The 21,756-nt window shown below is 39.4% G+C and overlaps 1 protein-coding gene across 2 annotated transcripts in view; it reads left to right on the forward strand.

Moving 5' to 3' along the window:
• CREB5 (cAMP responsive element binding protein 5) overlaps positions 1–21,756 on the forward strand; it is a 436,878-nt gene that overhangs the window by 315,081 nt on the left and 100,041 nt on the right. For both annotated transcript variants that reach the window (XM_010855407.1, XM_010855408.1), the window contains exon 6: positions 16,996–17,122. In XM_010855407.1, coding sequence (XP_010853709.1) covers positions 16,996–17,122 — 127 coding nt within the window. The remainder of the gene's footprint in view (positions 1–16,995; positions 17,123–21,756) is intronic.

Here is a 21,756-nt window from a genome sequence, read left to right on the forward strand (position 1 = left end):
CCCTTTTATTGTACTGCCCTCTAATTCAAAAAGGATCAGATTCATGCAGTATAGTCTATCGAATGGTTCTTTTCATTTGTAACTCAGACACCTACATGAAATACTGGAGGATTCATTTTAAAAAAGTCTAAATGTATGTAGTCATCCTACACACCCAATTTGTTCTCTACAGATCAGGCAGAATGGACACACATCAGGGAGCATGTGTTCCTAGATAGGATGGTTATCACTCAAGGAGATTGTTCTCATCTCACATTAAGCTATGAACAACAGTAATTATTTAATGTCTTCTTGGTCTGTGTTGATGTACTTTAACAACCTGCTTTGCTCAGAGTTAACTCAGGTTGGAGCCCCTACCACCGATATCCCCTCTCTTTCTCTCTCACACACACGTATGTACGTGAGCCACACACACGTGTGCACATGCAGTGAGGGGGCTAACTTCTCATCTTCCCTGGAACAATTCATGTGTCCCCTTTCCTGGGATCTCTCCCTCAAAACCTCTAGGATGTCAGATATCTGTTGAGGGATTCTCCCATTATGCCTGTGCTGACTTGCGTGGCTTGTTCGTTTTCCTTGCAACAGGATGGATTTCTTAAGGGCAGGGGTGATCTTTAATTCACTCTGGGCTCCTAGCACAGTTCTTGAAACATCTCAGGAACTGAGTAAAATGTTTTAAAAAAAATAAACTTAAAAAATAATTTTAGTTGTGTTTCTGTTGGAATGTATTTTTACCGAAGCCACAAAAAGTAGGTGGGACTGAAATTTCCCCTCCACAGGCCCTCTTGGGTTCTTGGTCCTCGCAGAAAATGCAAGCAGTAAAATACAGTGGAGTTTTTGCTCAGATGATGAGCTCCCTGCTTCATTTCAACTTTCTCTCCTAACCTATGTTTATCTTCAGGGTCTTATTTATATCTATTTCCTTTCGATAAAAATAGAAGCTCAAAAAAGTGAATTTACCACACGAAGGATGATACCTTTAGCTCAAGCCTGAGTTCACAGATACAGCTAAGATGCTGCCCTGCGTGTGGACGTCCAGCTAGATGTTCATTTTCTGAGTCATTGGACTTCTGAGTTTTCACTTTTTTAAGAGTATAATTAAGATAGGTTCCCAGGGATTAAAAAAAGTGAGTAAAGCAGACAGTCTATATGTTGAGACCCATATAAGGAGATTTGTGGGCACCTGCCCAAATTGAGAGAAGCATTACAAGCTATTCAAAACCTACTGAAATGTCAACACACTTTTGAAAAGGGTCCATTAGGGATGCAAATGTGTGGTTCCCTGATTATGATAAGCACTGGAAAGAAAACAGTGAAACCCATTAGGAGGCTTTGAGAACTTGGTTTTGAAGAGTGGGGAAGACAACTCTAGTTTCTGCTGAGGTCTGGGCTTCATTTCTTTCCCTAGCCCATCCCTGCATTCCGAACCACCGATTTTCCTGATTTAAATGGTCCTGAAAGTTTCTCTGCTTTCGGATAAAGCCAATTAACTCATCTGTAAATGGGCCAACTTTGAAATTCTATCCACGTCAGATAAAGTTCATTTTAATAAGGTTCATTCTCTGGATTACAAACTAACTTGTTTGTGTAAAGAATCTGACATCAGAAGCTCACATCAGGCGTCTGATGTATTTCTGTTTATTCTTGCATGGATTTTCCTTATAAAAGGTTCATTCTAATTTAAAATCTATAATTCTAACTGTGTAGTCTTTTCTAAATCAACTCACAGTAGGGGTATATTTCTATTTAATAATCATTTAGGGCTTTTCTGTGAAAATAACTGATTCATCTAATCAGAAGGACACCTTCAATTCTGGCAGTCTTGAGCTGTTCACACATGACGTCAAATGATATTCAGAGTAATGGGTAAATTAAATTGAGGCCTAATTTTTGTGTAATCTCTCTAAATGTAAAAAAAAAAAGTAATTGATTTTTCCATCTTCCTTGATCTGGAAGGAATTGTATCAATTTCCAGGACGTCATAAAACAAAATATTTAAAGTATGTTTCAAATAATAAAAAAAAGAAATTCTTAACTTAATAAAGATGTGGAATTCATTTATGAAAAAAAAAAAACACTGGCTGTGGACCAATAGGCCAGAGAGTCTGCCAGAAGTCTGCAGTAGACAGTCATTCTTGAATGTCCACTCTCTCCCTCATCACTCCTGAGCCCACTCCATATTAAGAAAATGAATTCTCTCAGCTGCACTGGACTTGGAAATCACTGATTTTGTTTACTTTGTTTTTGAGTGAAAAACCAGAAGATCTTTTTTCCGTTTTCTGCCTTATAAGGAAAGCAGTTCACAGCACTTATAACTATAGTTCTTCTTGTCTTATTTTAACTAAGCAAGTTTTCTTGGCATATATATTTGATGCTTGGGAACCTTACATAGAAGTTATGGCTTTTGACCCTCTGGAGAGCTTCAATAATTGAAATCATTGGCAAAAAAGGAAAATACCTAACTATCCTAAGAAAGCTTCAACATTAACCTGAAGCAAAAATTAGAAGCCCTGGAATGAGCATCCCCATTAGGCTTTTGTGCTTTTCAAAAGAAATAGCCTCAAGTGTCAGACTATCAGAAAGATCTATTACTAACAGCATGTAGGTGAAAATCCTGATACTCACTTTGGATCAATCATCTTAACTTCTAGAAACCTTTCCAGCTATATTATGGTATTCTCTTTTCTCTTCCATCTAAATGGAGTGGAACATTCCAGAAAGTTAGAACATAGTTTCTCAATGGTTAAAAAAAAAAGTCAGAATCACTTTACCTTTGACAGTCAAAAGATACATAGCCCCTGCCATCAGGAAGCTAGGGTCTCATGGGAAAGACTGACACTAAATAATCATACCTGTAAAAATATTGTTAGACATAGCACGAAGGAAAAGCACATGGAACTATGCAGCCTTCTAAATTAGAGGCACCTGGAATTTGAGGGTCAGAGAAAACTTTAAGAAAGTGATATTTAAACTGAGATTGAAAAGATAAGTAAGAGCTGGTCAATAAAAGAGCAGATGGATAAGCATTCCAGGTAAAGGCATTAGGATGTATTCACCTTCTTGGGTAGGAAAGAGCTTGACACATTCTAGGAAATGAGTGAAAACCAGAATGGGTGAAATGTATCAAGTCAGGTTGGAGAGTAGCACTGCAGATATAAAAGAGGTAGAATGCTTAGAGGATGTTTTTATTAAATTCTAAATGCTGAGCAAAGTCATGGAAGAAGGTTGAGGAGGGAAATGTCATGATTAGATCATTCTGGCTGTGATGCCGAGGTTGGCATGGAGGGGAGTAAAATGGGAGGTAGAGCGTGTGGGAAGAACCAAGTGAGAGGGGATGGTATTTTGGACTAGGATCTCGGTAGTGGGGACAGAGCCAAGTGGATGGAGTCCAGGTCTATTTTGAGAGTGGAGAGAATAGAACTTGGTGAATGACTTGAAGCAGAGGATGAGGGATGTGAAAGTTAATGCCTGGATTCCATGAATTCACTGCTATCAAATATATTTAAGGAAATATAGGACACTTTCTAGGGAAAAGATTCTAAAGAGGATACATTGTATTATTTAGGAGTCTCTAGGAAAAAAGAACCAATAGGCAGTACACTATGAAAATATATATGACATTATAAAAAACTGGCTTACAACAATCATAGAGGCCAAGAAGTCCCATGCTCTTATCCCTGCTAGCTGAAGTCCTAGAAAAGCCAAGAGTGCAAATTTCAGTCCAAATTCACAGCTCTGAGAATCAGGAACACTGATATGGTTAGTGTCAGTCCAGGGGCTGGAGAAGGCTGATGTCCCAGCTCAACCAGTCTGACAGAGGGGTGGGGGAAGAGCTATAGTCAGCCTTTTCCTTTTTTGTTCTTTTTAGGCCTTCAGCAGGTTGAATGATGCTTACATACCATGAGGAGGGCAATCTGCTTTACTCATTCACCAATTCAAATGCTAGTTTCTTCCAGAAACACCTTCACAGACACACTCAAAAATAATGTTTAACCAGATATTTGCACATCCACGACCCAGTCAAGTTGACACATAAAATTACCATCTCAGGCACCACAGACAGGGTGCCATAGGGCTCAACCTAGGCATTTAGGGAATACTATCTCAGCTCTTAAACGGATAGGGTCAGATAGCATTTACTCCTCAGCAGTGAAAATGTTTTTCCTAGCAAGTCATAGACTTGCAGGATTTTTGTCATTCTCCGAACTGTTCTGTTGAGTCCCAGGCCCCAAGGGCCTCAGGCACCCCAGTGAAAAGACAGAACTGCATATTTGGGGACCTGGCCTACCTTTCTCAAAGAATATTATTTGTGTAATAATTGACTAATTCTAGTGTACAGAAGAGTGAACCCTTTATTTTATGCTGATTAAAATGATCATTTTTCATATGCGAGAAGGAACCACCCCGCCACCCGCCCCTCAGGACTTGTGGTTCCTGTCCTCCTTGGCTAAACAGTACCCACACCCAGGCGTCTTTGGAGCCGGCCTCTTGTTCAGGAAAAAGGGAATGCGCAGAAAAGGCTAGCGTAATTACCCACTTGACCCTGCTTTGAGGAAAAGCCCCTCACAGATGATGCACTGCGTCCCTGAAAGAAACAGTTCTGGGCCTCTCCATAAGCCAGGTTACCCTCTCTTGATCATATCTAACCATATACTTCTAGAGTCAAAATGTCCTTGAAGATTGTTGGCTCAGCCTCTTTATTTAATCCATGAAGAAATGAAACCCTTGAGGACACAGCCCATGATCCCCAGACAAACCGGTAGCTGAGAAAGTGGCATACTTTCTGGGATATTCAGATGCAAAGCCAAGGACTCAGTTACCTCACTGCATCTTTTTATCATCTTTAGATTGACACATTCTGTTCTGGTGAGCCACTGGTTTCCCAGGGCCCGAGGAGAAACCAAGCTGTCGTCACAAGTCACTGCAGGGATTTCTTGGGAGAACAGTGAACTCCTATGAGCAAGCATCCTGTGGCACGTGTCCCTTAGATGCACTGACAGTCACTTTCTATTTCTGTTTCTAGTAGGGACTGACTGTCGATAGCTAAAATTGACATTTACTGTGACTATAACCCTACCACAAATTAAAATCAGATCCATGTCCCTCTGGGGAAGATGTTTATTAAGCTGTAAGAAGACATCTGAAATGATACCAAATTACATTTAAACTTGAAACCCCAAATACCACATTTGTTTGGGAGCATGAATAGGGCTGTCTGGGGAATAATATGGGAAACTGAGCAAGTCACTCTCTTTGGCAAAGTGGAAGGCCACCGGGGAAGGGAAAAGTGCCTTAGAAGAGATGCTTTATACATAAACCCCTGTGTGGCTTTTAACTAATCATTTAAGCCTAAACAAAATTTCCTCCGGAATGAACTTAAAGGAAAAATAAGCCCTTTAAAACTTCCCTGCCTTTAAAGAACAGACACAGATGTTCCAATTGTTTTTATAAATACACTGAGAAGGAGGTTGAAAGAAATATCACAATAAAAAAAGCCTACCAAAATGCAAGCCTGTGTTCCAGAGTTTGACCCGGCTATTACAGACAAAAGCATGTTTGGGACCAAAAGTCTTTATATCACTTTTGCCTTTTAACATGTAGTTGTCTGCCGTCTGTGGGTGTTTGTGTGCAGTAGATGTGTTTATGCACATAGTACGGTCACGATCTCAATCTCTGAGTTTAGAATCAACTCTGTCCAAAGGGAAGCTATAACTCAGTGGCTTCTTTGCCTGTGTCCAGTCCATGTGTAGCTTTGAAAATAGCAAAAGCCCAGTTGCAAGGCTCTTTGAGATCCTTGGATGCAAAGTGCAAAGTGCATGCCAAGTGTCATTATTATGAACTTTATTGCTACTATTTTATTAAGTGTTTCAGACTAATATCAATTTAGCTTCCTGTTAAGTGCTACAAAGTGGGAGAACTTGAAAGGAGGCTTGGGAAAGATTGCCCAAGGAGGACACACAAGTTTCCTAGAAACTCTACCCCTCCCCCAATCCTCCTTTTTCAAGTCAATGATAAGTTGACTGTCCCTTCAGGATAGTATTTCAAGTCATCACAGTCCTTAAAAAGAAGGCCTGTCATGGCTGTGTCATGGGGCTCCTGCTGCCAGGAAGTGAAACACCATGTACAGGGAGGTCACCTCATTAAGTCATTCGACAGACTTCCACAAGGCTCCTACTGTGTGCCGGTTCATCCCAGATGACACTGTCTCTCCAGTTTAAGGGAGAAACTGAGGCATGCTGTGAGAGCACATAGCAGAGACTAGCCTGGGCTGGAGAAAGCAGTCGGTTTCTCTAAGAAGATGATCCAGCAGGATATACCAGGACTCACAGTAATGGGAAGGACATTCAGATGCCGCAGAGAGGCTGTGTGTTTCTGTCTTTTCCCCAAACCACATCACCTTGGAACTTAGGAGAATATAGCTTTACTTTGTATATTAAAATGACACTAGCAATAATTTTATTTTCTAAAATAGACAAATCATTTCTTGAATAGAATATACACTGACCATCCTCCAAGGGCCAAGCGCACACTCAATACTATCTCATATATGATTGTCGGATCATCCTCCCAGCACACCTGTGAAGTGGGGATGGCCACCCTCTTTTGCCTCTGAGAAAGTAGAAAGGCTAAAGGATTTGTACAGAGCGCACACTCGTGGTCCGTGGCAGGGCCAGCAGACGACACAGAGCCTGTGCCTGGTCAGCTGCACGAGGCTGCTTTATGCGATTTACTAGTTAATGATGGCAGCCAACATTATCTCTATCATTTCTGTCAGCCACTCTGACTGAAATAAGTGAAAATAATAGACCTAATTTAGGACTAGGAGAGGCCTGCCAGTTCTTCCTCCTCCTCCCTGGAAACCCTGCCAGATGGGGACGAATCTATTTTTTAAGAGTCTAATAAGAGGAAATACCAAAACCTCAGTAAGCCATTTAATTGTTTTACACTGTTTATTCTCAGGAAATATTCTGTCTTTTGACTTAAATCCCGTGTGCTGCTGTCTTATTATTGTTATTCTGCTTCAGTTGGATTTGAAAGTAACTGGTCACCATTCTCTAATATAGTCATTTAAAAATTTGAAGAACTTTATCATCATCTCCCTGTCTTCTTGTTCCTTTTACTTTCCCATGTAAAAAGAAATAGTTCTTCTGGCCCTTCAGTATTTTTCAGTGTTTCTTCAGAACCTTCTCTAATTCCTCCATACCTTCCCCTTCTCCCTCCCCCAGCCCCTCACACCCTATCCCATGTATTTTTGTTATTTGATTACAGCCTAGGTTTAGAATCTGCAGCTGTCTGTTAGCATGTAACCCAGTGAGGAGTTTGCCAGACCTAAGGCAATGTCTCTTTCCTTGTCTGTGTTTCCCTGGAGAACCAGTAAGTTACCCTGGAGCATTCCAGGTACTTTATCCTTGAAAACAGAACTTGAGAAATCAAGCTTGTAGCAGCCTAAGGTTGCAGAGTCTGCATGTGTCACAGAGTCTGTGGGTGTCATCTCAGCTGCCCGAAGCCACTCTTACATCGTTGACACATCCTCTCTCCTGCCAGTATATCTGTGGAGTTAATCATTTCTACCACCTCCTCCTAAAGAGCTGAAATCACCCTGGCAAGTAGCTGTGGGGAGGTGGGTGGAAGGACTGTCATAAATTTGGTTTCCCAGGAGAGGTATTTGAAAACTGCCTAAGAGACTGTGCCTCACAATCCAAGAAGAGGTTAGATAAAGGCATTAGTAAGGGTGACCTAGTGGGGAGGCTTGCAAAATGCAAGGATGAGTACACGTTGCCCATATGATCTTTTCAAGGGCTCTTCTGTTTTCTCTGGCGGAAATCTTTTGCAGTTGGAGCTTCTGTCATTCAGCAGCAAAACTAAGCAGTCTGTTTGGAACATAGGTATTGGGGGATTGTGCTGGGTGTGGATTCCACTACAGATTACTCATTGAACTATTGTAGCTGACAAGCTGAGAGTCCAGAAGAAATCAAAACCAAATTGCTGACTTAGAGTTGGGGGAAGGGGATATCTCTAAGCAAAGGGAGCTCTCTGCCTCTACACAACGTCTGAGCAAGTGTGTTAGTGAATGTTTTCATGAATTATTCATTTATGGTGAATGAATGCAAGCAGCAGTCCCTTGTAAACGACAAGGCTTATAATCAGAGGGCTACTTATTTGTCCTTAGGAAGCAAGGAGGAAGCTTATTAACATCTCACAAACAGGAAGAAATTTTACTTAGAGATATGTTTCTATGGAGGAAAAATTTCCCTCTAGCCAGCCAAAGAGATATATATCATTTATTTGAGCCTGCATTTAAAACCATCTTTTATTTTATGTCTTTTGAGCTGCATGTACTTGCCTTTTCTAAGTGTAACTTTATGAATAATTGATAACAACTGACAAGTTATTGGCTAATTGAAAAACCATCCCTTCATGTCTTTTAAGTCTGATCCGTGGTTAAAGCCAAACTGTTCAGGCATTTAGGATATTTTAAAAAGGGTCTTTATAAAGAAAAGAGCCTTTAACTCTTCACAAAGAAAAAAATATCAGAATTTAAAAATGATTTTTTTTTTTTTTTACAAAAGTACTTCAGAAACCAATCCAACCATGTTTTTGGTTAACTTAAATGAACCAGGCTGACTGCATGACTAATTCATATTAATGGTGCAGAAATCAGTCATTAAAGAAAAAAAAAAAAAGATTGATCTACTAGTCTCAGCAGAATGGCCATAAATTCACCTCTCCCCTTCTAGTACTACTTTCTCTTTTTAAAACATTTGAAAGCACTAGTAAATACCTCCTTTGCCTGAGTAGATGCAGCAAGCATGCTGTAAAACCCAGCAAAGGCTCCAGCAGAATACAGCTCTGTTAGCTGTATGACATTGTATTACTACTGCCGACTCTCTTGCAGTCAGGCTTTCATTGAAAGAAAAAGAAGTTACATTTCCAAGATATCAGATACTATATCTGTTGTATAATACAGTGCATATATTGCAGTAATACCAAATTGATTTTTCTAAAAGAAAAATGGTAAATGCATGGTAAATTTAATTTAATTTAATAAAAATTAATTTCCAACATCCCTGGTGATAATGATTACAAAAGTGTTCTTGTTAGTATCAATAAATCAGTGCAAAGCAGAGATGTTCAGCTGACCACGGTGTGGGTGTCACAGGTACCTCTGAGCCCAGAGCTCTGAACATTATAAAGTGCAACCTTATTGCAGGGCGGGCATCCAATTTTTTAAATATTATATAGATTAGGGACAGATGAGTGTTCCTGAATTATTCATAGCCTTTTCTTAAGAAATGCCCCAAATGTAATGTCAAATAAGAAATTAATTTAATTCAGGCAAAAATAAATGGGTCTAGAGCTCACCTGAAACTTCAGTTTAATCTAAGGGACACTGATTAAAAAGTACAGATTACCTTGGAGGTAACCAGTTATGCTGTTCAAGAACAGAAATGGGTTATATTAAGTTGCTAATGTAAATTGGAGTTTCGCAATTTGTAAATCAATTAAGTTCATATTAATTAGAGATAATTTATTGAACACTGTTCTTGCCATGTCTTTTGCTAGTCAAAGAGATCCTCAATATCTATGTTTTCATTAATTTGAGAAATATTTATTAAACATCTATTTGGTATCATGTACTTTCTTAAATTTCAGATGTGTCTGCACAGGTAAACAAAGCAGATACAATCTCTGACTTATGAAGTATATGGTCTAGTTGGGAGCAGAGACATTTAAAAAAATTCACTCAAAATTTTTCATGAATTATAATGGAGAAGCAGAGATGGTAAACTCCAAAAGGCCATGAATGCATCTGTTTTGTTCATCATCCTATTGTTGCCAATTGGACATATGTAAATGAATTCTTGTGCAAGTGATCTGATTTACCAAACAAGTTTTCCCCTCTGAAATTAAAGTGTATAGGGTCCAAAATGTATTAGGTACTCAGTTGATTTTTTGATGATTGATTGAATAAATGGGGATACGTGTTACTAGGGAAGAGTGCAGGGTACACTAAAGAGCACTCCAAAAAAGTGCTTGTTTTCCCAGTTATTGCTTCACCCATCCTGGTGTAATCGCCCAGAGAAGATTGTAGGATTACTTACGTCAATGGTCTGTGGCAGGAAGAAAGACAGTGCTTTCATAAAGCTGGAAGAAAATCATTATGGCAGATGTGTGGAGCCCATGGCCATGAGCTGGGGAGGTAGTGAAGGATCAGATGGTTCAGGGCTGCGGAGCTGCATTGAGTTCTATCACAAGGATATGGGCTTACTAGTATCTCTGATGAGCCAGAGCATTTGCTGTTTTGCTTTGGCTAGTGTACTAGCTTTTCAAGACACGATGGAGTTGAGGGGCTGGGTCGAGGATAAGATGAAAATACTAAGGCAGGATTCTCTTCCTGGATGCCCAAATGTTGTGTCACCAAAGGAAAAGAGACAGAGGGACAATTCTCTCAGGGAGATTCCCGATCTTTATCAGAGGTCCTGTCTTGAGCCTGAGGAAGCTTAAAAAGGGAAATATATTTTAATTGAATTCTGCTGATGCTTTGGTGCCTTTTCTCAAACTAACTATTTCTACTTCTTTGTAGAATTTCTACTTTCAAATTCCTTATTTGTTAAAAGGGGAAATACTGTATTCCCCTGCCAGCCAGCTTCAGGAGCTTGGCCATAAGACCTGGTACAGAGCATGAGCTCATTCTGAAAGATACAAGTAATACGATGTCTTTGAGAATGGGGGCCAGATAGCTTTCTTGTTTCCCCAGTTATTACTTCTGTTGGATTTCTGTCATTGTTTTCAGGAAAAACAAAATACTGAGGACTGATCTCTCAGGAACTAGTTTGGTTCCATTTTGAGGAAATATTTTCAAGGCTCCTTTCTGAGAAATACTGTGAAGTCATTTTGCAATTCTGTAAAATCATTGGTGGGAAGAATCTACTTGGCTTCATAGAAGAGTTTGGGATTCTAAAGTTAATGCATTTTAAAACAAATATATATGTATGGAGTTTGAAACATTTTTACATTTGTTAGATTGTAGTTCTTCAGTTAAAGCTAAGGATGGATATTCTTTAAGATTTCAGCCTTACTCACTGCTTTCACTGCTGTGGGTCTGGATTCAATCCCTGGTAGGGGAACTAAGATCTCTCCCCAGCACATATAAACACAACAGAAGATTCTAGCCTTAAGCCACAGTTTCTTGATTGAGTATAGTAATCAATTTATTGATTGGGTAGTGTTTGGGTAGTGTCTCAGAATAATAATAATAGAAACAAAAATAACCACAACTAATTTTTAAGCATATTCAATATATTTAACATATGATAACTCATTTAATGCCATGAGATAAATCTCTCTCACCCCATTTTGCAGTTGAGAAAACAGAAGTACAGAGAAGTCAAGTAACTCTGCCCAAGGTTTCATAGCTAATAAGTGGCAGAGCTGAGATTCCAATTTTGGCAGACTAGCTCCTAAGCCCATGTTCTTCAGTACCCCATTTTATAATATATTTAGTACCTAGGGAAGAAATCCAGAGAAAGCAATGGCACCCCACTCCAGTACTCTTGTCTGGAAAATCCCATGGACAGAGGAGCCTGGTAGGCTGCAGTCCATGGGGTCGCTAAGAGTCGGACACAACTGAGTGACTTGACTTTTGCTTTTCACTTTCCTGCATTGGAGAAGGAAATGGCAACCCACTCCAGTGTTCTTGCCTGGAGAATCCCAGGGACGGGGGAGCCTGGTGGGCTGCCGTCTATGGGGTCGCACAGAGTCGGACACAACTCAAGTGACTTAGCAGCAGCAGCAGGGAAGAAATCAACTACATGGTCTTTCCATTTCACATTCTATTTGATTATCCTGGCAATTTGCTTTCTTTACAAAACAAGAATTTATATTTCTTTAAAAAATTTCACTTAGGAGAAGAATAAATATTTCTCACTACAAACTGCCTTCTCTTTAGATTTAAGAGTTTAACATTCCCCTCTTTGTTTTAAAATATAAATTTATTTATTTTAATTGGAGGCTGATTACTTTACAATATTGTATTGCTTTTGCCATACATCAATGTGAATCCACCACGGGCGTACACGTGTTCCCCATCCTGAACCCCCCTCTTTAACTCTTCAGTCTCTGTATCCCAGACAGAAATTAGTGTGGTAAATTAGGCCACAACAGTTCATTTAAGAAGATTCAAAAGAAATACAACTTTCTTTTCATAAACAAATACAAAGATAGTGGGCAGCAAACTTTCTCTAATCTGTGTGTGAACTCATGTTATATTTAAATGAGAATGAAGTGTGGGCTCCATAGAATGGATTGGATCCATTTTCAAGAATTTCTCTCACTTTTTAGGGACACCTTCTATTTGGAATTTAAGAACTAAGCACTGTATGAGCTCAATTTCATTTAATATAGATACACTGACCACCTACATTGTGCCAGGTGCCAGGTTAAGTGCTGTGGACACACCAGTGAGCAGTAAAGAATACCCTTATCACTATAAAACATATAGCCTCACTAGATTAAGAACATATCACTTTCAGTTCAAGTCCTAGAATCTGAATTTTAGAGCTTCAGGGGATTTCCAGATGGCCTGTAGTCTGATCCATTCATTAAACAAATGATGAGATGGAAAGCCTAAAAGTTAATTAAGAAAGTTTCTTCTCCAGAATCAGAAACTCTAATAGCAATGGCATCTGTATCTCCTGCTCCTTGCCCACCATTCCTGCTGTTTTTTTGCTTTCAAGGTTTTTTTTTTTACAGTCTGCCCCCACCCCCAACATCAGGTTCTTTTGTTGTTGTTGTTGTTTTGTTTTGTTTTTTTATCTGCTCAGGATTTCTTAGATGGCTGTGCCCTGACTTTGATGCTAATATTGCTATTCCAATTTTCCAACCTAATTTTTTTCATCACTTATTTTTTCCCTTTGCCTGTCCACATACCTGGCCTATCTGCCTGTCTTAAGAGTTTAATAACTGATCCCAGGAGGTAATGGATCTGGTGAAGAACTGGGAAAGAAGAGCAGTCTGCTGTGACTCTCCTGAGATCTTGCAAACAAAAACAATGGCCCTTGGCTCCTTAAAGATAGTGGGCTTGCACAAGGGCAGGGAAGACCAGCAGACTTTACTGATACTCCTAGACTGGATGCCATCCTTTGGAGGGAAAAACAAGGACATGAAATCTCTTGCTGTGGTACCTATCATTCTGCTAAGGACAATGAAAACAGTCTGTCATCCCTGACATCTTAATTGAAAGAAAATCTTACATAGATTTCAGCCGTAAGCAGTATGTTTATACAAGTGTATAAAAGAGGAATAATCTGTCAAGTTGGAAAACTCTTAATGCTACAGGACTCAGTTTCATAATTGAACAATCCAACATGAGCTCACACATCTTACCTTGTTCCATGCCTCAATAATTTTTAGTAGAAATTCTTTACCTAGAGGCATATGCTTATTAAAAAGGAGGCTCGGCTTGCTCAAAGTCTGGAATTATTAGCTCATGGCAACAAGCCTGCACTGGAGCAAAACTGTTGAGTCTTTGTTTTCACAACTTTACCACAATTTGCCATCTTATTTTCAGAGCCTTGCTGATGCGTTGTTTGGGGAGTTTTTTTTTCTTTAAAGGAATAAAACAAAATTTCACATGGATGAGTGACTTCTCATGTTAGCAGAATTTTACTACTTCACTGGAAAGTTCAGGCAGCAGTGTGAATATCAAAGGAAATGGGCCATGGATTTATTTTAGTATAAAAAAAAATCAATAATACCTTAGTTATGGGAGGCATCAAGGTGTGATGGAGGAAGCCCTCTATTGCAAGTTGAATGTAAGTCATACTTTTTTTCATGACCCATATGACCTTGGGCAAACTTGAATGTTTCTGAATTCATCTTACTCCTGAGTAACATGGGAGTAATAGGACTTACCTACCACACTGCATTGTTTCAAGTCCCATGAAGGTGAAAATATTTAGAAAAATATGAAGCAATGTATAAGTGCAATATGAAAATTTTATGAGTGTATTAAATAATAACTATTTTTATATGTATGAAGGGAATTAAACAATGCAAGTATTCCAATAACACTTAGCTTCAGTGATCTAAATATTCTGGACAAATGATTATTTCTCAAGCCAAGCTACATAATTACCTCATTCCAGGCCTTTGTATAGCTAGTGATTGGGTAGGCATAGGGTTTTTTTGTTGCTGTTGCAGTTTTTTTCATTTTAAAAGCCTATGTAAGAAGTCTAGGAAATTCTATTGGTTTTGTAGGTGGGGTTGGGGAAATTACTTACAGAATCTGTGTAAAACAGTAATTCAAAATTATTCAGAATTCAAACATACAGGCTTCCCAAATAACCATTTTCCCTTCCGCTGTATTTTGCCAATTTGTCTGATTGGTATCATTGGTAATTATTATTATAGACCCAGGGGAACCTCGTACCCTGAAAAATTTTCTTAGTTAATGAAGGAATATTTAATATTTAAAAATCTAGGAGATTTATGCATGGTGTGGAAATAACTGACCTAATAAGAGCACTGAATTAAATGAAACATACTATTCCCCAATTATTCTATACAACTGGGAGTTTCACACAGTTTGGGAGAAGAATGAAAACTTATTTTAAATTTAATTGCTTTTGCATATTCATTTGCATCACCATTAAATTGTTTAATTGATTTCTTTAAAAAAATAGACCATCAATAAAAGCTGATAACCAGGATTATCATTAATATGTTGGAAACAAAATGTAAATGATGATAATGTGTTGCCCTTGCTTATAAGGATGATACTCCACATCAACATAATCAAATATTTTTAGTTGTTTTTGATAACAGTTCTCAAGTGTCCCTAACTGTCTATACTCAAATTATTACCCTGGTGACTAGAGGGGCAGGCATATGGTTGAAGACTGTATGTATGTATATATAGATTTATGTATGATATGTATGTATGTATATAGATATCTATATCTATTTATCTGGATATTTTTTAATGAATGGATGGATGTATATTTAACTATCTGTAGGGTCTCATTATGAAACTGGGGAGTTCAGATTATTAATCTTATACTTAGAAGAAGTGACCATTATTAAACATGCTACACTTTGATATATAGCTATTTTCTTTTTAGCAAAGGTCCCAAACAAAACATTAAGACTGAAGAATATAAAACAAAACTTGTCTGTTGATCAAGCAGCATTTTATACTTCTCTGACTTGAGCTCTGAGTATCAGAGACTTTTGACCCAGTGATATTACAAATATAGAAATTTGGAGTGATTGAAAGCAGCCATTTCCTAGACTTATAAAAGCTGAAGGGCCGTCAAAGGCCTTGCTAATCCTTACTGTTCATCTGTACTACAGAGGTCCCAAGTGTACATGTCAAGAAATATCCATAGTACTTCATTTGCTTTTCTAAAAACACCCATGTCATTGTTACAAGCTTCTCAGCTTAGCCTATCTATATAACCACTCACACACATCCTGTTAATAGAACTGGTTGTAATTTGTGTACATCACCATAAACTCTGTGTAAAACTTTTATATTTTCTTATATTTTCAAATACACAACTTCCTAAACATATATATCTAGGACTAACTTAGGACTAATCCTTCTATGACATGTGTGACTGTGATAGCTAGCCGTGTTTCCAATGGAGATTTCAGGCAAAAAGAATGGAAAACTGAATCTTCTTTGGAATCGTAACAGCAATGTGAAGGAAGAATATCTTGGCATTCTTTCCCCCAGTTCAGGCTCTGTGAGTCACCCATGGGAGGCACATGAGCTCCAAAGAAGAGGTTCTTCATGCTGTCCTTCCCTGAAACACAGGAAGGCATTGCCCTGCAGAGAACATCTCTCTGCAATCTTTACCCAGCTCTTAGCTTAAGAGATTTTTTTTTTTTTTAAGAAAATACATTAATTTGGGAAGCACTATTTTTCTGTCATGGCATTGAGGATAAGATGCTTTCACATGGAAGACTCAGAGGTTCTGAGGGGTGTTTATTTATTTGTTTGTTGTGTTTGTTAAGTCATTACTTCAATGGTTTGACATTTATATGGCTCCCCAGAGTAAGAGCATCAGGAGATTGAGAATTGAGCCAAGGAGGTTATTTGTTTGCCATTTTTTAATAAACACAAATAATTCCCCTTTTCCCTCAGCCCCACATTCCCTGGCTCATTAAATCAATTTAAGGCTCTTAAATTTTTTTCTGGCAAATTGAAGCAAAAGAACTATGTACTCCCCCAAGGAAAGCTTACCCAAGACCTGCAGATCAGGCTGAAATCAATTTCTGTCAAAGAGTCTAACACCTTGAGTTATTACAAAGAGGGGTCAGGAATTGGGGGCTGGGCCCCAGACTTGCCCCAAGAAAGACTTGTTGCATCGTGTGAACCGTGATCTAGCTACTTTGGTTTGTGACCTGGCTTTGTGTTTTTTTCCCACTCAAAGTGGAGAATTATGAAAAAGTCACAACAGATTTCTATTGGGAAATTATGAATGAAGTTGGCTCTGCAAATCCAGAGAGTGAAAGTATATCCAGAGGAAAGCCAGGCAGGCTTCCAGGCAGAAGTTTGGGAGAATGTTATAAAACAAATGCACACAGGTCTCAGGCTCTAAGATCCTCCAGAGGGCAGAGACCTCAGAGTAAACATGCAGGATGTACTACCAGGTCCCTTCTCTTTCCTAAGAGGCAAGGGTTGTAGGAGATTTACTGGCTTGTTGTCTATTGACTATCAGTTAGATAACAGAGGTCAGGAAATGAAGTGGAATTTGATGTATTAACTAGGAAGCAGCAAAGGAAGCCAGGCTTGTATTTTATTTGTTATTATTTCCCTAATATCCTCAATTATGTGGCTCCCATCAGGGAATCTGATCTGCTGCTCATGTAATGGTATTGTCCCCACTGGTTCTGGACTTGAAAAACTGGCAGTGAATCCCCTGCCTAGAGTATCAGGAATAATGTTTGCTATTTTTTCTTTTTTTTTTTTTCTTTTTTTGTTCCCAGGCCTGTCCCAGGCTCTCTATCTTCTCTGCTCCATCTTCACAACAGACAGAGACAGCCCATGCCAGCCTCCATGCCTGGGACCCTGCCCAACCCTACAATGCCGGGCTCTTCTGCCGTCTTGATGCCAGTAAGTGCTTCTTTCTGCTGAGGCTTGCCCCATTTGGAAAAGTACAGGAAGTGTGCAGATCTAAGCTGATGGGGAAGGAAAGAGCTTCTTATGGATGGAGAGTTGAGCTGGGTGCCAGTTTGCTCTAAGTGCCTAGTTGTGTATCCTTGGGGATCTTGCTGGCTTCTCCATCCTTCAGTGCTTCCATAATGAGGCATGGTTTCATCTTCTTGCTGGTGACAAGTGAGTTTGTAGTACTCAGGGAATGGGATTTGTCCAGGGACATGGGAGTGTATGACTACTCCAAAGTCTATAGCTTGGGTTACATATAGTGTCCTTAAATTGCCAGTGAGTGGTCTAGCTGGGACTCAGAGTGATAATGACAATAATAACAATAATAATGATGGTACGTAATAAGTGCTAACACATATGCATGCATATTAGGTTTTATTAATGATGCTAGCAGCATTTACTGAATGCTTACCTTGTGCCGATCACTCTCTAACCACTTCATTAACCTGTGAAACAACCCTCTCAGGTACGTACTATTACTATCCCCATTTGTGAATGAAGAAAGTAAGGCAAGAAACGAGCTTGGCTGAGAAGCAGTGCCATTGAGTTTCAAACCTAGGAGTTCTCTCTCAACCACTACACGATCCATACATTCTCTCCTTTCACTCTCACAACAAATCTCTGAGGTATGCACTGTTCTTACCCTTACTTTGCAGAAGAGGAAACCAAGGCACAAGAGGCTGAGAAAGGTGGTTAAGTGACAAAGTCAGTAAGAGCTTATTGTTGTTCATTCACTAAGTTATGTCCGATTCTTTGTGACCCCATGAACTGCAGCACGCCAGGTTTCCCTGTCCTTCACTATCTCCCTGAGTTTGCTCCAATTCATGTCCATTGAGTCAGTGATGCCATCCAACCATCTCATCCTCTGTGACCCCCTTCTCCTCTCGCCCTCAATCTTTCCCAGCATCAGGGCCTTTTCCAGTGAGTCAGCTCTTCGCATCAGGTGGCCAAAGTGTTGGCGCTTCGGTTTCAGTATCAATAAGAGCCAGTGAGTGACAGAATCAGGTTGTAGATCCAGGTGGTCTGACTTCTGAGTTATTACACTACACCTCCCTGAAAATAGTAGATTCACATAGAACGAAGATTCAGACTGTTTTAGAGCTAACCTGCTTTCCTGCCATGGGATCCCCACTGTGTATATCTTCATCCTCCCTGGCACTCTGCCTCAGTGCACATGCCTAATGTTACCATTTTCAGGGACATAAGGGTTCTCGAAAGCCCTGGAGGTGACATGACAATTCAATTAAAATCCTCCCACCACAATATCGGGAATATTTTGCAGAACGTTTTTAGCATTCTAAGGAACTGTCTACATTTGCTATTTCAGTTTGTTCTCACAGCAGTCCTGTGGGAATATGACTGCAGTCATTATCAATATACTTACTTTACCAATGGAAAGCTGAGGAGTATGACATTGGAGGGATTTGTCTAATGTCACACAGCTTGTAACGGAAGAGTTACAAGTTACAAGTGACTAGGATACGCATCTCTCCTCATGTTTTGCAGCTCAGATCATCCCAGAATGAGGAATTTGCTTATTTATCTGGAAGTACGGAGATGGAGAAAGGCTTGATGGCCCAACTGTAGAGACCTAGGTCTTCCCACTGTAAGTGTCAGGTAGTTCAGGCTAGAAAGATTCTTTGCAAAATGTCAGAAGGACAGCTGAGCTGGCTGACTACCTGCCTCGCTCCACCTTAAACATTTTGGATGAAGGAAAGCAGCACCACCCACACTGCAATCCTGGATTTCATTCAACCTCACCAAAATTGCAAGAGACTTCTACCACAAGCCGTTTTCATCTAGGCTTTAAATCCTTCATTTAAAATTGTTTCCTTTCAGAAATTCTAGGTGTTGTCCAGAAAAATATCACTGCAGTGATATTTTTTCCCAATTTGAATAAACTGTGTACCATTCCCAGGGGCAAAGGTGAGACATTTAGGCTGCAAAGACCCAGAGAAAAGGTTGCCTGGCACTGGTTTCCACCGTATCAGTTCATTGTACAATAGAGGAGTAGAACAGAAAACGAGTCTTTAAGGTTTTAACGAGAAGTCATATACTTGAAAATTTTTAAAAATGTTGGTGCTTCAGAATAGAAGCAAAGGATCAAGTACATGTTAAAGAGCTACTGTAGATAACAGAGTCAGAAGTTCAAACCCATGTCCGTGATATGTACAACTGTCATGAAAATAGTGTCCATCTAGAGTGGCGATTCTTCACTGGAATCAGTTTTGTCCTCCAAGGGATGTTTGGCAATATCTGAAGACACTGTTCATTGTCACAACTTGGGAAACGTGCTGTGGGCATCTAGTAGGTTTTGGTCAGGGATGCTAAACAGTGTACAATGCATAGGACAGTTACCAGGACAAAGACTTATTTGGCTCAAAATGTCAATAGTGCCAAGATTGGGAAGCCATAATCTGGAGTGACACTAATGTAACTAATGAAAATGAATGCAAGATATCTAAAAGCACATACTAAGAGTTTTCAGTTCAGTTGAGTCACTCAGTCGTATCCAACTCTTTGCAACCCCATGAATCACAGCACGCCAAGCTTCCCTGTCCATCACCAACTCCCGGAGTTCACTCAAACTCACGTCCATCGAGTCGGTGATGCCATCCAGCCATCTCATCCTCTGTCATCCCCTTCTCCTCCTGCCCCCAATCCCTCCCAGCATCAGAGTCTTTTCCAATGAGTCACCTCTTCATATGAGGTGGCCAGTGGAGTTTCAGCTTTAGCATCATTCCTTCCAAAGAAATCCCAGGGCTGATCTTCTTCAGAATGGACTGGTTGGATCTCCTTGCAGTCCAAGGGACTCTCAAGAGTCTTCTCCAACACCACAGTTCAAAAGCATCAATTCTTTGGTGCTCAGCTTTCTTCACAGTCCAACTCTCACATCCATACATGACCACTGGAAAAACCATAGCCTTGACGAGACGGACCTTTGTTGGCAAAGTAATGTCTCTGCTTTTCAGTGGTCACTAAGAGTTTTAGGGCCTAGAAGTTTGGGCCCTTTATTCCTCATTATCAGGTTGCCAGCCCTTGTGCTATAATTTTAGCTTGTCAAGCATGGACTTTCCATAGAGTTCTTATGTTCCCTGGCATAAAAGATTAGTTTATATCTGTAGATGAAGGTGAGATTCTTAACTGATTTGTGGTACATGCTGTTAGGCTATACATTTCACAAAGCCCTAGGTCTGAAATAAATGATGAATCTGTTCATTCATTTATTTCTTAAACTTTTGTTGAGCTCCTTCTAAGGGCCAAGCTCTGTGCTAGATGCTGAAAATGTGGTGAAGGCGAAAATAGGCTTTGCCTTCCAGGAGTTCACTGGATCAGGATTTCTGATCTTGAAAGTCACAAGCTGAAATTATTTGGGAATATGAATACCCATTTATGATTGCAAAAGCCTAGTGGACTGCAGACATTTTGGCTCCTGTTTTCCAACTTATTTCAAGGGAAAAGAAGAAACTCAAAAAAGATGATATCCTTTACCTGGATGTTTTACGTACAGTGCTCAGTATTGCTTAGTATTCAGCAAAGCCACTCCCGTCTTCTGACCTCTTCATTCTAGTCCACTCATTAAAGCCACACTCATGGGCAGAGCGTTTATTAGCACAAAGCACCAAATAGTTGTTTTGAAGAGGCTCTTGGTAACCCCATATAATTACTTACGTGGAAAAATGCAATTTTTTTAAGATAGAGAAACCAGCCCTGTTTTTAGTATTCTGTTTAATTTGTGAGTCATAAGGTAGAAACAGTCATAGCCTGTAACTTTTCCAAAAAGTAGGCAGCATGGCTGACTCTGAATCCAGAAGCAGAAAGCAGGCTACTCTCACTTCTTTGTAAAATGGTGGCTCCAAAGCATGATGGAAAACCCTGGACAATCATGTGTCCTTCTGAACAATCCTCCTTCCGAAAACTGAAAGCAGAAACTCCTTTGGATTTTATTTCTCTTTGGGAGAAGGTCACTAATTGGAATAAAGGGTCAAATGCTAATCCCACTCCCCTACCCACCAGCCTCTGGAAAGTGGAAGTTATAAGTAATAAGCGTTTTTTAGAGAAATCTCAATGACTTAACAATTAGAGTATACAAATGTACTTTATTGCACTGAACTGTACACTTAAAAAGAGTTAAACTGGTAAATTTTAAGTTATGTATATTTTATAATGATTTAAAAAATAATTTTAAAAAATTAGAATACTCAGGCTGCTTGAAGATTTAGGGGAATATGAGAATGAATGCAGCCAGCCCATATATTTTAATTCCAGACAATTCTAAAAAACATCATTTGGATTTGCAAAGTATTTACATTGTATTAGGTGTTTTAGGGGATCTGGAGATGATTTAAAGTATAGGGAAGGGTGTGTATAAGTTTTATGCAATTACTATGCCTTTTATATGAGACTCGGGTACCTTGGAATTTAGTGTCAGAGGGGGTCCTGGAACCAATCCCTGGGGAATATTGAGGGACAACTCTATTTTATTTTGCTGAACTGGTGCACACAAAAGGTTTTGCTAGAGTGGTCTAGAAAGTTCACCATCATTAAATAGCTCCTTTTTTTTTTTTTTTTTATTTTGGTTT

Source organism: Bison bison, unplaced genomic scaffold (assembly GCF_000754665.1).
Source record: "Bison bison bison isolate TAMUID 2011002044 unplaced genomic scaffold, Bison_UMD1.0 scf7180017864364, whole genome shotgun sequence".
NCBI lineage: Eukaryota > Metazoa > Chordata > Mammalia > Artiodactyla > Bovidae > Bison > Bison bison.